The sequence below is a fragment of the Eurosta solidaginis genome, chromosome 3 (assembly GCF_040869045.1).
Source record: "Eurosta solidaginis isolate ZX-2024a chromosome 3, ASM4086904v1, whole genome shotgun sequence".
Taxonomy (NCBI): Eukaryota; Metazoa; Arthropoda; class Insecta; order Diptera; family Tephritidae; genus Eurosta; species Eurosta solidaginis.
This window is the reverse complement of record NC_090321.1, coordinates 224,936,392-224,951,598: the sequence shown is the minus strand read 5'-3', so window position 1 is coordinate 224,951,598 and position 15,207 is coordinate 224,936,392. Positions and strand designations below refer to the sequence as shown.

At 31.5% G+C, this 15,207-nt stretch overlaps 1 protein-coding gene across 1 annotated transcript; it reads left to right on the top strand.

The window, feature by feature from the left end:
* The first annotated feature begins 2,958 nt into the window (after positions 1-2,958).
* LOC137246988 (uncharacterized) lies at positions 2,959-13,100 on the top strand. Its single transcript, XM_067778055.1, has 3 exons — positions 2,959-3,078; positions 12,626-12,796; positions 12,879-13,100. Exons 1-3 carry the CDS (start codon positions 3,049-3,051, stop codon positions 13,044-13,046), a joined length of 369 nt encoding a protein of 122 aa, XP_067634156.1. The 5' UTR covers positions 2,959-3,048; the 3' UTR covers positions 13,047-13,100.
* Positions 13,101-15,207: the final 2,107 nt, after the last annotated feature.

The window sequence follows — 15,207 nt, the reverse complement described above, 5'->3', positions numbered from 1 at the left end:
CAGTTTATCACATTGAAGCTTTGAATTTCGCCAGATTCTTTAGTATACGACAGATATTGTTGTCTAAAAAAATCGAAGAGATCAGTTATATATATAGCTTATATCCGCTAAAACCGATTTTTCAGATAAGAAGCATTTCGTAATTTCTGCTCAATTTTAATAGCTAGAAGCTTCAAATCATCTCATAAAAACCTAATCATACTTCATAGTTACATATGTAGTTCAGACAAGTGATTCGTAGTGAAAGTTATCTCATGCAGACAACAAGCAACGTGAAAATTAGTGTGACGATAACCGATCTATTTTTAAACGGTTTTATTTAGCTGTGTAGCGTTGTTTACGAATTTTGTATTTGAAATGTAAGTAACTTCCCGATAAGCTACAAGCTTATACAGCTCAGAACCCAATGACAATGCAATAAAGAAAAAAAAAAATCGCTAGGTGGTGCATGAATCGTAATCTTCAAAAAAATTTGTGGTTGGATTGGCTCATATTTGGAACACATATTACCTACATGAATAGAAAAGGACCTACGAAAAAAATCGTCGCCAGGTGGCGCAGGGATCGAGATATTAAAAAAACCGTATTTGTGATCCGATTTGGCTCATATTTGGAACACATATTACATACATACATGAACAGAAAACGACCTAAGAAAACAATGGCCGCCAGGTGGCGCTAAGATCGAGGTTGATTTGGCTCATTGAACAAATATTGCATACAGTCCGGCACAAGTGACATCGAAATACTTTGGAGCACATAAGTTCAAATTTTGTAAGTGAACTTTACGATAAAAATTCAAAATAATTTGGAGCACTTAAGTTCAAATTTTGTAGGTAGGTAGGTAGGTTGAACTGGCCGGTCCATGAGGACCTCACATAGACTGATTGAGTCCGTAGTGTTACCAGAAGTTTGTTTTAACGACCAAACTGAAAAACCCTATCAAAAACAAGGACCTATGTTATAAAATAACTCCGTCCTCTTGGCAAATACTAGAAGCTTCCTAGACTTAAGCCACTTGCTGCTTCTAGATCTGACAGCTGTATCACTCCTAATAGCTGGAGTCTTAGCCTGGCAAGTGCAGGGCACGAGCACAGAACGTGCTCGATCGTTTCCTCCTCCAACCCGCACTTCCTACATCTGCTATCACTGACCAAGCCTAGTTTAAAGGCATGTGACGCCAGAAGGCAGTGTCCAGTCAGAATACCCGTCATGAGTCTACAGTCCTCTCTTTTTAATGATAGGAGCAACTGTGTTAGTCTAAGGTTGTAAGACCTACACATAATTTTCGACATTTTACAGCCCCGCGCTTGAACCCACGCCTTTCCCGCTTGGTCGATCATGTGCACCTCTCGCCTTCGCTTAATCTCGCCCAATATAATTGGGACATCTACGGAGCAAGCTTCAAGGGATGCGCCCTTTTTAGCTAGTTCGTCCGCTTTTTCATTCCCATCTATTCCCATATGCCCTGGGACCCAATATAGATGTATACTTCTCCCTGTCCCGATTCTCTCCAGAAACTGCTTATTTCCGGATCAGCGCAGTATACCGCAGACCCTACTCCTTCCACTACTTTGGAACCATCGGTGTACACATGTATCGCCTCGTCCGCCATTTGCGCACCCTTGCGCCAACCGTCCACCTCTATTGTGGCCTTAAGATCTCCCTCGGAGCGCAGATAGGGAATCATGTAGTCTGTTCGTCTTGTGATTGATGACGCTATACTACTATGGCCATATGGTCGGCGCTCAAATTTTTTACTTACATTAAGTAATAATACATACTACTAAAAGCTAGAAAATAATTAGGTAGGTACTATTCATCCCACTCCTCATCAATCCAGAGCATATATCAGAAAAATAAATAAAGCGTGGTTCGTGTCTTCCTATTGATAGTCAACGGCTCATATCTTTATGAATGATATTTTCATATATGCATAAATAAGACCAACAAAATCTTAATTAGGTTATGCTACACCTCACGTTTTTGGAAATTTCATTAAAATAATATTCTTTTTTATGAGTTTTTTTTGAGACGGTCTAATGAATTTGCATTTCTGTACATTTAACCTAAATTGTAAGTGATTGGGTTAACCGATGCATCACTTCCTAATACAAATTCATTCAGTATTAAATTGGCTCCCTATATTTACTCTCTATTAACGAAAATGAGCCAAAGCGCACATTTTGAGCAACAACAACAAATATTACTAAAAAAAAAACAAAAATTGTAAAACAAGTTTGCAGCAATTAGAGTTGGTCATTTAAGCAAGCAGATATTGCAATGAGCGCTGAGAGTCAATCTGCGAATGTGTAGCAGGTGATTCTTAGTTATTTACGATACAAGTATGATGATAATAATAATGTTTGTTACACCCAGTGTAGAAAAAATTTTGGGAAAAATTGGGGGAAAAAATTAAAATTTATGTAGTTTTCTTTATAAAAAATAAAATTCGAAGGCTTTGAGTGGATCATTTTGTATCCAAAGCATGGCGGAAAATTATTCCAATATGCATACATACATAGAATTCGTATTAAACTCCTAAGCGCTAAATTTAAGCTACATATATATTAAAATCTATTATACTAAGCATTTATGAATTTGTTAGTTGGGTATAAATGTTGGTAAACGAATCTTACTGAAAGCATATTTTTATATTAAACCATTCTCTTTTTTGCTCAAAATATGATTTCGCAAAAATATGTGAAAATGTTGTTTCAAATAATCTACAAAAACCATTAACTGAATCATGTCTCATGCGGCTGAAATCTTGAGCTCAGTACACATTCGAAATGGCTTTGAATATGAAAGTACGGCCTAAGACTCTTTAGAGTAAAACCAACGTTTTATTCCTCAACATATGTACGTATGTTACCATTTCCTGAAGTTAAAGTTTGTTAAATGTATGGCTTGATCTGTTTCGCTTACTTAGGCTACCAGTTGCCGATAAGTGGCTGTGGAGAATGGAGTTTCATGAGACAAACAATTATTTTTGTATGGATTTGAATTTTTAGTTGAATAAATACATAAATATTCAATTGTATTGAAATGTTATCAAAACGATGGATATGTTTATTAGTAAGTTGTGCTGATAAAAAAAGTTAATAAAAGCAAACTTTTGAAAAAAAAAAACTATTATTAGTATTTATAAGTTAAACCAAAATTCGATTGCAGTGATTGGACCGCATTTGAGTAAAACTGCGTTTGAATGGTATTTATCTTCAAATAGTGAAAAGTTTTAAAGCGAGTTAACCCAAAACCCGTGAGATGAACAATAAATGAAAGTACGAAATTCGATTTTTCGGCGCGAGTTCAAGTTAACCAGAGTTTAACCCTGTCACTGTGGCCACTTTCACTGAGGAGAGCTGTAAAATTTTAAGCAAACGGCTTTTTTGGCAGGATAAGATTAAGATTAGCTTTAGCAGCAGCTTTAACCCGCGCTAAAAAATTGATGTTATATGCATCAAAAAAGACAGAGTTAATTTCTAGTCACCGTTAATTTTTGTTTAAATTCTCACTGTAAAACTCGACTTTAATCATACGAAACAGTTGCCATTTATTTTATTTGCTATCTTGATGCAAATAGGATAGATAGTTTGAAAGAACTTGCGACTGAACGGCGCTAGTGCGAAGTTGTAGAGATTTTAATTACCGCAGAATGAACCAACTTAATGTGGTATATAAAAGTTTCTATCTAGATTGCTTTGGTAATAAACTAAATATTTATTTTATTTTAAAAATTTATTCTTATTTATTTTTGAGTTTCAATATTTTAATACTAATTAGAATTTTCATTCTTGAAGGTATTCAAAAGTCTCATTTTCAAACTACAACTAAATTAAAAATTATTTAAAAATCAAAGTATTAAGTACAAAGTATAATATTTTTGTTATAATAGTTAACACTATATTTACTCCCCCTCCAAGAAAATTTAAAACAAATAAATAATTAATTAATATTAAATGTAACCTTTTTTTGCTTTTTGTTGTTTAATGTATTTGTATTTTCATTTAAATTAATGTTAATAAGTATATTTGCTGGTTTAAGTAAATCAATCGAAAAATTTTTAATAATATTTTTGTACTGAATTGTAAATGTTTTAGGTTTCTTAGAGATAACTTTAAAAGGTCCTTCATAAGGTGATTCTAAATTAGATTTACGAAGAACTTTAAAAAAAACGTACTCACAATTTTTTAATTTTTTAGGAACGTAAAAGTTTTCTTTGTTATGATGAAAAACTTTAGAACGAACTAGCGAAAAATAATCTCTTATTTTGTGAACAGAGTTGTTAGAAAAATTATGTTCTTTATTACTATTTGAAACAATTAATTCACCAGGTATTCTAAGTATTTGGCCATTAAAAAGTTCAGGAGATGAGCATTTTAAATCTTCTTTAATAGAAGTTCGCAAACCAAGTAGAATGAATGGTAAAATGTCAGACCAATGAACTGAGTCGTTTGATGCTATAATTGCTGCTTTTAAAGTTCGATGAAATCTCTCTATCATGCCATTTGCTTGGGGATGGTAAGGAGATGTATGAATTTTATGAGAACCTAAAAGTTTAGTTAATTCCGTAAAAAATTTTGAAGTGAATTTTGAACCTTGATCTACTGTAATATTCAATGGTATACCAAATCGTGGTATATAATTTTGAATAAACGGTTTTACTATATTTGTTGAAATGTCTTTAAGTGGATAAGCTTCAGGCCAACGTGAAAATCTGTCAATAATTGTTAAAATATAACAATTTTCATTTGAAACTGGATGAGGTCCGACAATATCCATATGAATATGTTCAAAACGACCTGATGGTATTTGAATTTTTTGAATAGGAGATTTAGTATGTCTTGAAATTTTGGATTTTTGACAATTGATGCAAGATGAAGTCCAATCGTAAATTTCTTGACGCATGTTAGGCCAATAATATTTATTTTGAATTAATTTTCTAGTTGTTCTTATACTTGGATGAGATAATGAGTGAATTTTGTCAAATGTAATTCTTCTCATAGAATGTGGAACATAAGGTCGAAAAGGTTGTAGAGAAACATCACACCATATATTTAAATTAATAACTGGAATATGAATTTCTTTTAAATTATTTTTAGAATTTTGATCAGGAATGTTTTTTTATAAAAATTTATCAGTTTGTTGTTCTTTATATAAAGTTTCTAAATTTATATCTTGAGTTGAAATTGCATTTACTTCTAGAATACGCGAAAGTGTGTCGGCAACTATGTTGTCCTTTCCACGTATATATTGAATATCATTTGTAAATTGAGCAGTATATTCAAGATGACGTAGTTGACGAGGAGATCTATCCACTTTAGAATTTAGAACATGAGTTAAAGGTTTATGATCAGTATAAATTGTAAAAGTTCAACCTTCAAGAAAATGTTTAAAATATTTAATTGAATTATAAATTGCTAAAAGTTCGCGATCAAATGTTAAATATTTAGATTCTGTTGTAGTTAATTTTCTTGAAAAATAAGCTAAGGGTTCTAGTATATTATTTCTAGTTTGTTGAAGAACTGCTCCAATAGCAACATTTGATGCATCAAATGCTAATGATAAAGTACCATTTTTGTCGAAATGTGTAAGTAAAGTATTTTTAGCAAAAAGTTTTTTAACATTTTCGCAAACTGTTGGGGTTTCATTTGTCCTATTTAATTGTTTGAGTTTGTTTTTAATTGCATGTGTTAACATTTCATGCAGAGGAATAAGTTCTGCTGCTAACATTTTAATATTTCTGTGATAGTAATTTACCATACCTAAAAATGTTTGCAACTTATTTATAGAAATCGGTTTTTCAAAATTTGTTATGATTTCAATTCGATCTAAAAATGGTTTAATACCTTCGCCTGAAATTTCGTAATTTAAAAAATTTAATTTATTTACACCGAGAATACATTTTGAAGTTTTGATATTTAAATTATTTTCTTCATGTCTTTTGAAAACTGATTTTAAATGATTTATATGATTTATATGTTGTTCTTCATCATCACTGGCAATAAGAATGTCACCAATGTATGTAAATACAAAATCGAAATCAGAAAATACTTTATTAATAAAGCGTTGGAAAGTTTGAGCACTGTTTCGTAAACCGAAAGGCATTCGTTCCTACGAATTCAAACATTCCAAAAGGGGTACTTATTGCAGTTTTATGAATTTTTTTTTCTGCCATTGGAATTTGGTTGTACAGTCAAGAAAAAGCTGGTATCAGGGCGATGCTAAATAGTCATCAATATGCAACTTTCGAGAATCAATTATTCTTCATCAACTGTGTTATGCAATTGATATTTTAGAAATTGGCAATTTGATATTTTCGAACTTTATGATTTGATACTAACAAGTATCAATTTGATATTTTGTATGTGTTATCAACTTGATATTCTCTCCTATTATTTCTGCCATAACATAGTATCTATTTGATAATTTTTTTTTATCCAATTGATACCTTTTTGGTATCAGTTTGAAATTATTTTTTTATTAAACTGATAGTTTTTGCGCTCTAATATGATACTTACTCTTTATAAAACTGATACCAGTTTTAGTACCATTTTGATACTTCCATAAGTTCCACCATTTCCCAAAAACAAAATCCTTTTTTCAGTTTCAAAATTTTTTTATTCTTATAAAGCAAATTCCTTTTACTTTTTCATGTATAAACAAGACATCTTTTCTACAAAAATTATCCTTTGCGTAACATTTCATTAAAATATCTTGACAAGCTTGTGTGATGAGACTTTCAAACTTTGAAAATACTTCATCTTTACATATAGTCATATCATTATCATCTTCACTACTATTAGTTGTTGTCTGGAAACAGAAAACTGACTCAATACAGGAGTACATTTTTCTTTCAAAATTATTATTCGAATATTTATGTGTTACACTGGTGTCAATATTAGTTTTCAATAGCTCAGTATTGCTTATAATTTTAGTATTTTTGAATACTTTTAAATACATATGCCTTTTTATGTGTACTTGACATCTTTTTAAACTTGTATATTCTTGATTATAATTATTGTGAGTACATTTGTAAATATCTACTTCATTTAACCCATGATGTAAATTGAAATGTGAGTATAAATCTCTCAAGTTAACAAAACCTTTATGGCATTTAAAACAAAACATTTTTGCCCAAATAAACTGAACAATGTTACTGCTTTTACATATATACAATGACTTAAATTACGAATAAGATTAGTTACACATGTTTTTTTTACATCATAAGAAGTCGAAATATTATACAAAAAATGTTGTAAAAAACTCCATACTGGATGGGATTCATCTGGGTATTTCAAGGAAAATACTTGATAAATTTTAAAGCCAATGTCCAATGAAACTACAAACGAGCTAAATTTAAATTTGTGATAACCAAAGCTCACGTAAAAATCTGTTAAATTAAAAAGATCAAGACCCAGATCAAGACCCACTACAATTATAAATGGCTGTATTGGCGATTTCGACTCTGTGGAATTTTTGGTACGCAATTATATTTGGTGTTGTAAATCATTTACCGTTGCTATATGTAAAATGGAGCTATTCACGGAGTTTTGTATTGTTGCTTTACGATGCACTTTCAATTCTCCTTCTTTTACTATATACCGGTGTGTTGGTTTTAAAATAGTGTGAAGTAGCATAAAATAAATGGAGTCTCTTGAATCTAAAGTAAAGATTAATTTAGACGAGTATTTCATTATAAATAGGTGATTATGTGACTTACTTATGTCGATCTCGGCTTTTACAGATGTCAATAGATTCTTGTAGTATTTGTCCTTTACGTTGTGCTCAAAGTAAGCAGTAAGCTTTAGTAATGCTTCACACCATTTCGACGTTAATACGAATTGTTTTTCAGGGTAAAGTTCTTTAAAATCTACTTCAATCTGAAAAAATATTTTCATATTTGAGTTAGTATTTTGTTGATTCTAATTTTTAACAAAACACACATTTACACTAGTTTACACGAAAAACAAGTCATAAATTATTTTCTTATGCCTGAATTTAAATTGCTTAACAATTGTTGCAGCGTACATGCATATGAACTTATAGCGTTTTCTTTTCTGAAATAAGTTGTTGCCTAAGTAAATGGTAAAGCCTTAATAGTGTTACTCCTACCCTAGAAAATTCTCAACATTTATAGTGCATACAAAGAACATTTCATCTCACCATATTCACTGATATCACAAATCACACAAGAAGATTGCGCATTGCGCATGTAAACATTAGATAATCTCTTTTTTATGGGCAATTCTTACGTCAACTTCCTTTAGCTCTTGTTTTTTTTTCTCTCTTTCTTTCATTCGCTCAAAGAGTCAAGTGTAACGTAGATGCGCAGAACGAAGCAATTTTGAACTCGTGAATGCGTGATTTGGTAGATGTTCTGTGCACTCATATTAACAGAGTATATGTTGAAGTCAAGAGCGAATTGAGAGTTTCCCAGAGTTGCACTGCCACACCGCCATTTTATACAGGGTAAAAGTGTAACCCTTTTGCGTTGCGAGCAGGCAACAATTTTCACAAAAGAACGAAATACCCCGTAAAGGCGTTGCCTGTTTTTTTGAATAGAACAACAACCCTTGCGCGGCGTACAAAAAGCGTAACACTGTAGCCAGAAAAGAAAACGCTATTAGTTTCCCAACAAAGATATATACATACATACATATCTATGCACTTGTATATCACTTTTTATTTGCAACAAAACTTAATATTACTCACCTTTTCTGTTTTGTTGCAATTCCTGCAGGCAATTTTTATTTTTTTATTTTTGCACCAACCGATCACGACAACACTATTCACGGCAACAAACGACAAATAATTACCCCCGAACAACTATCGAGTCACGTACACAGCGAAGTTCGACTTTTCGAACAGTCTGTGATGTGCTTACAGTTTCAATCTGCTACTATTGCTTATTAAAATAATTAGGTGAATATCAATTTGATATTGTTGAGGATAAAATCGAATTAATTAGTTATCAAAATAATAAGCTAAGTTGTAATCTAATATCTTTGAGGATCAATTTGATGATTTATGCTGCTATATTAATACTGAAGATATTACACTGGTCTCAATTTGGCATTTTTGAGGTGTAAAATTAATATTTTTCCTCAGCAATTCAATAAACAAGATATAGATTTAATACTTTTCACTATCATTTTTATATGATTCATCTTTACATTGATACTAAAAAATGATACTGCTAAAAATACAGTTTTTTTTGAGTTTAAGCACGCAAAAGATCAATTTTGGAAAAAAATTGTTTGTTTTTTAAAGCAATTGTTAAATCTTGGATATGTGGTAAAGGATACTGATCTGGTGTATCAATAAAATTAAGTCTACGATAGTCTCCGCAAAGTCTCCAATCATTTGGTTCCTTTTTAAGGAATTTGAGGGTCTGCATATACCCGTTTTAACTAAAAAATAAAATTCAGCTTTAGCAATTTTAATTATGATTGGATCAAGACGTCTGGGTTTCGAAAATGGTAAAGCACCTTTTGTTTCTATCCTGTGAACCGCATGGTGTTTAACTTTTTTAGTAGAATCTGGTTCAGAGGTAATAGATGGAAATTCATTAAGTAATTTTGAAAACTAGTTTTCGACAATAGGAATTTTGAGTGAGAAAATATCAGAAAATCCAGAAGATCCAGCAACTTTAATTTTTGTAGTAGAATCCATTATTTCTTTATTTTTTATGTTGGCAATAATACCGAATTTTTCTAAGAAGTTTGCTCCTAAAATGGGTGTATCAATGTTCGCAATAATGAATGGATATTCAAAATCTCTTCTTAAACCTAAATCAATTTTAAGTAGTTTTGTACCGAAAGATCCAATTGAAGAACCGTTTGCTGCAGTCAAAGCAAGATCCGAATTTCTTTTATAAATTTAAAATTTAGAAAAAGGAATAACTGATACGACTGCGCCGGTATCAATAAGAAAATTAAGTTTATTGAATTTATCAAATATGAATAGGCGACGAGTAGGTTTAATAATAGTTCCATTATCCGTCACCGCCATAATGGATTGTTTCGGTTTAAATTTCGTTCGGAATTTGAATTATGATTTTGATTAAAATTGCATGGGGGTATACATTTAAGAGTGTTATTCTTAATATTTTATGATACCAACAATAATTTGTTTGTGAAAAATTATGACTGTTTGAAAAATTTCTGGATCTTGAAAAATTTCGAGATTTAGATCTGTTTCTTTCTTTGGATCTTGAATGGATTTGTAATTGATTAGTATCATTAGAAATTTTATTTAAATTTTGAGTTAATTGAGTTAAATTTTTAACACATTGTTCTAAAATATTATTATTTATACTTGAGACTACAGGAGATTTGGAAGAATGAGGTTTATTGATTAAATCAAAAAGTTTGTCAACTAAAATAATAATTTCATCTCTGTTTTGATTATTATTGGAATTCAAATGAATTTGTATTTCTTGTGGTAATTTACGAATCCAAAATTTAAAGAGTAATTCTTGGCTAACAATGGAGTCATAACATATAAGTGATTTCGTAAATCTGAATAATTCAGATGGTGAACGATCACCAAGTTCATTTTTTGAAAATAATTGTTCTAATCGTTTTTCTTCGCTAAGAGAAAATCTTTCACATAATATTTTTTTGATTGTATCATATTTATTGAAAAGAGGAGGAGGGTTAATAACGTCTAAAATTTTAGATATAATAATTCGTCGAAGAGTAACTAAAACATTCTGAAATTTTAAATTATCATCATTGATATTGTTAATTTCAAATTGTCCTTCAACAAGTTAAAATCAGGCATCAGGAGATTCTTGTCAAAATTGTGGTAATTTAATAGATTTAGTAGAAAAAACATTTCTTAAGTTATCTTGTGTTGAAGTATCTTGTGTTATATTAGAGATGTTGTTTTGTGTTGTATTGTGCGTCATTGTGTTATTTGTATAGTTGTTATTTTGATTTTCCGAATTTATAAAATTACGAGTTCGTATTGGTGAACGTATGAAAACATATGAAAATAAATTTAAATGAATTATTTGAAAATTAGGAAGTATTTAAGAATTAGATAGTTAACAGTTTAAATCAAATTTTTTTATATAAAAAATAAGTAAATTTAAATAATTTATATACAACTGTTAAAATATAAAAATATTTTTAAAATTTAAAAGGTTTAAAATTTTAATTTAAATTATAAATGAAAAATTTTTTATCTAATATTAAAATAAAAATTATGCTTAAAAAAAATTAAATTTAATAAAAAAATATTAAATTAATAAATAGTTGATTGATGATTGTAAAGATTTTAAGCGAATCAATTGCGTTTTTTTGACGTGATAGAAATTAAATACATCGTTGTTGTTGTTAATGCAATGGCTTTGTTATGCAATGGAATTTATGATTTTGTTGCTCAATAAGTGATATCGAATGTGAAAATTGTTTTAAAAATACAGCAGTAAATGATGTAAATATCTGGAGAGGAGGAAATTATAATTTGTTTTTTTTTTTGTGGATGACATTTCAGTGTTGTCTTTGAAATCGGCACTATGACGTTTTGTTTGTTAAATTTTAAAAAATTTCTTTTTTTGTTGATTTTTATTAATTTTTGTATTTTTATCTCTTAAGAATAATTTTGTTTAGATGATAAACTTTTATTTTAGTTTGTGTGTTTATGTGGAAATATTTTTATGTCGGAATTTTAGGTAAATTTAAGGAATAATTTTGTGATATGATTTTTTTGCTTGCTGGAGCGATTTCATTTTGCTGTTGTCTACGTCACGTTATAAAAAAATTAAGTTTAGCACATGTTTTAATGATCATATATGTAAATAACTGGTTGTTTGGTTACAAAGCAATTGTTCATGAGTTACACTGGGTTGTCTTCATTTTTCTTCATATATTTTTAACTTACGTTCAACAATTCACTATAACTCGAACCACACGTATCTTTTATATTTTTAGTTTTGCATTTAATATTGACAAGGTGATGGTTGAAGATATATTAAAACTTCGCATGAGTTTCTGTTGGTAGCTACTTTCAGCTAGATGAGAAAAATTGGTTGCGCTGAAGTACCACACCACTTTTGTCAAAAGAAAATTATATCGTTCTTGAACTTATTGAGGTTTTATTGATTCGATTGCAGGATCGTTGGCAGGATCGCCATTATATTTGGTAATAAACCAAATATTTATTTTATTTTAAAAATTTATTTCAATTTATTTTTGAGTTTCAATATTTTAATACTAATTAGAATTTTCATTTTTGAAGGTATTCATAAATTTCATTTTCAAAATACAACTAAATTAAAAATTATTTAAAAATCAATGTATTAGGTACAAAGTATAATATTTTTGTTATAATAGTTAACATTATAATTGCCTATTCCTATTCGCATTCCTATTCATGTTCCTATACATATTCCTTTTAGTATTCCTATTCCTGTTCCTACTCCTATTCCTATTCTTATTCCTATTCATATTATTATTCCTATTCCTATTCCTATACATATTCGTATTCGTATTCCTATTCCTATTTCTAACCCAATTTCTATTCCGACTCCTATTCCTATTCCTATTCCTATACATATTATCATACACTAAAAATGGTGCATTCCCATTTTGTACTTCTTTTTTATTTGCAGTTAGCATTTGCAATCTTCGTACAATGCCTTCCCAACAGTGACGCGTTCATTGTCCGCCTAATTACAGAGACATTACAGAACAATGTTGCTGGCGAACCAATAACACATAAGCGTACCGAATGGGATTTCGATCCGGGAATAAGTCAAAAGCGAAGAGGGCTTTTCTATGAGGTTACGACATTTTCCGCCTAATTAAAAAAAATTTATTGGTAATTCAAATGATAAAAATTATTGTTACGTTCTTTAATTCCAGACACATGGTTATCGTGCCGCAAAATTCATTGAACGCATTGGCTTGGGCTTAGATGGGCGAGAAGAAGAACGACGTGCAGAGCAACAACTGCGTGATATTGGGCGTCTTAATGGCGAGCATAATATTAATTTTCCACCCGAACCACAAATACTTATAACCCCTGACTGATATTGGGTTTAAAGGAAGGCAAAATTTTCGTTCTATTAAATGTTTTTTATTTACGACGATGAGACCATTTATGGTTGAAACGGTGATTTGGGTGAACATATTCAAATATACGTACATACATGGATATATTTTAGTGTGTGTGTCTGCTATATGGGGCATTGTCATCATTTTAATTTGCTACGATTAATTTTCATTTCTACTTATTGTTGGTGGCATTATTTATAATGCGCTTCACAAGGATTTGCATAATTTGTCATTGACAGCAGATAAATACAATTTCTATGAGTAGGTATAAATATGTATTAGGGGTGTTACGAAAGTCAGTTTCCTGGAGTCAAAAATGGGATCGGTTTTTTCAAAGTTTTTGTATCTCAATCGGAACAAAAGTCAGAAGTACAGGCAGTATACGAGAGGATCAGATGTAGTTATAGAGCTCCGACCCCTTTCGATTCCGATTCTCCATCCAACTTTTTGGAATCGGATAAATAAACGAAGTCGATCAATAAAAAAGCTTAAGCAAAGGTAAAGGTAAAGTAAGGTTAATTGGTTAGGCAATTAAATCTTCATAGACTTAAACCTTGCATCAAGTGCCACAAGCTTTTTTGCCAACTTTCCCTTATGATCTGCGATCCCGTATAAATATATGTTTCTTTATTATTATTATACAACGACCTTTGCTTGGATTTATGGTGCTTGACCTTTAAGCCTTTTATTGCATGTGGAGGCTTTTAATGTACTCAATTACTTTTTCAGGCTCAGGCTTTTTACTCCGAGAGGTTTCAGAGTCACGCCATATAGATGTCAGTCTCTCTGCCTTGACAGAGCGCATTCTCAGAGAACGTGGTCCGGCTATTCATCCTCCAGCTCACAAAAGGGACAGATTTGTGTACCGAATAGACTTAACTTAATTAGATGATATCGTTTCGTATAGTGTCTTTTATAGTACCGGGTGAGAGTTCGAAGGTGCTTTCTGCTTAGATTAATGATACTCTCGTTGGTGGTTATATACACTACTTCGCATGTCTTTGCTCTGCTTTGTTTCCCAGCTACTTATGGTTTCCTTTGATATGCTCCTTTGTGACTCTAGAAGAGCTCTTGACCAAAGAATGCTGGATGCAGATGGATTTCTGCATGAAAAATAGAGGGGTGGCATCCATTGGTGTCGATTTCTTGTAGCTCGGTCCATGGATGCCAGCTCTCGTTCCGTCATTTAATTTTGATCCATCCGTGAACAAGACCTCTGAGTCAGGGTCAGTATATGGATTTCAGGTTTCCCAAATAATTTTGTCCAAAATGTACACACCAAAATTCCGTAAGATTCTTAGCGTAGGAGCATCACGTAGGTGCAATATGAAGTTTTCTATGAACTTTCTTATTGCATTCATATGCCCTGTCATGTTTCCGATCTTTAGCTCAGACATATTTTGAAGTCTTGGTCGATGTATGCTTCTTAAAACTACCAGGTATTGTGGGAGGGTTATATTCGACTGTTTATCAAGTCTCTTCTCAACTCTCTTTAATTCTCCAGGCTCACAAACTTTTCTCTCACCGAGCTCACCGACTTCATGCTTCAGTCGCCTTCCAGCTATGAATTATCATTTACCGGCTTACAATGCTTTTCACTCTTTATCTCTTTCCTAATTGCTACTGTCGGTAAAAGATTTTGAGTTAAACTGGGTGGGTAATTCGGGCTAAAGGGTTTACGAGAAATATGGAGAAATTGACCGTCCGGCATAAAAGCACCCATTGCTGTATTAAGACCAGCATTACTACCCGAGGTGGGTCGATATCGGGAAGTTTCAGTTCAAATATGAAAGTACTCCCTGACTGCAAACTCTCCAACAGGAATCGTCCGTATAACATCCGGGAATAGGGGAGTTGGAATCTCTTGGTGACCGATATTCTGCCGCCCTCCTATGAGGCATGATGACGTAGATGGAGACCTCCAAACTAGTCAACCTTATAGTCGGCCGCTATGAAGTTGAACTAATCTCTGACACCCCCAACAAAGTGTCTACCCAATGTATCGATGTATTATCGGCATGTCATCGCTAAGTCATCGGCTTGTTATTGTTTCTTATAGGGTTTTTACCTAACAAATAAGTAATAAAAAATCGATAACTTTTCGACATGATTACTTTTAGATAATAAGTCGATAAAA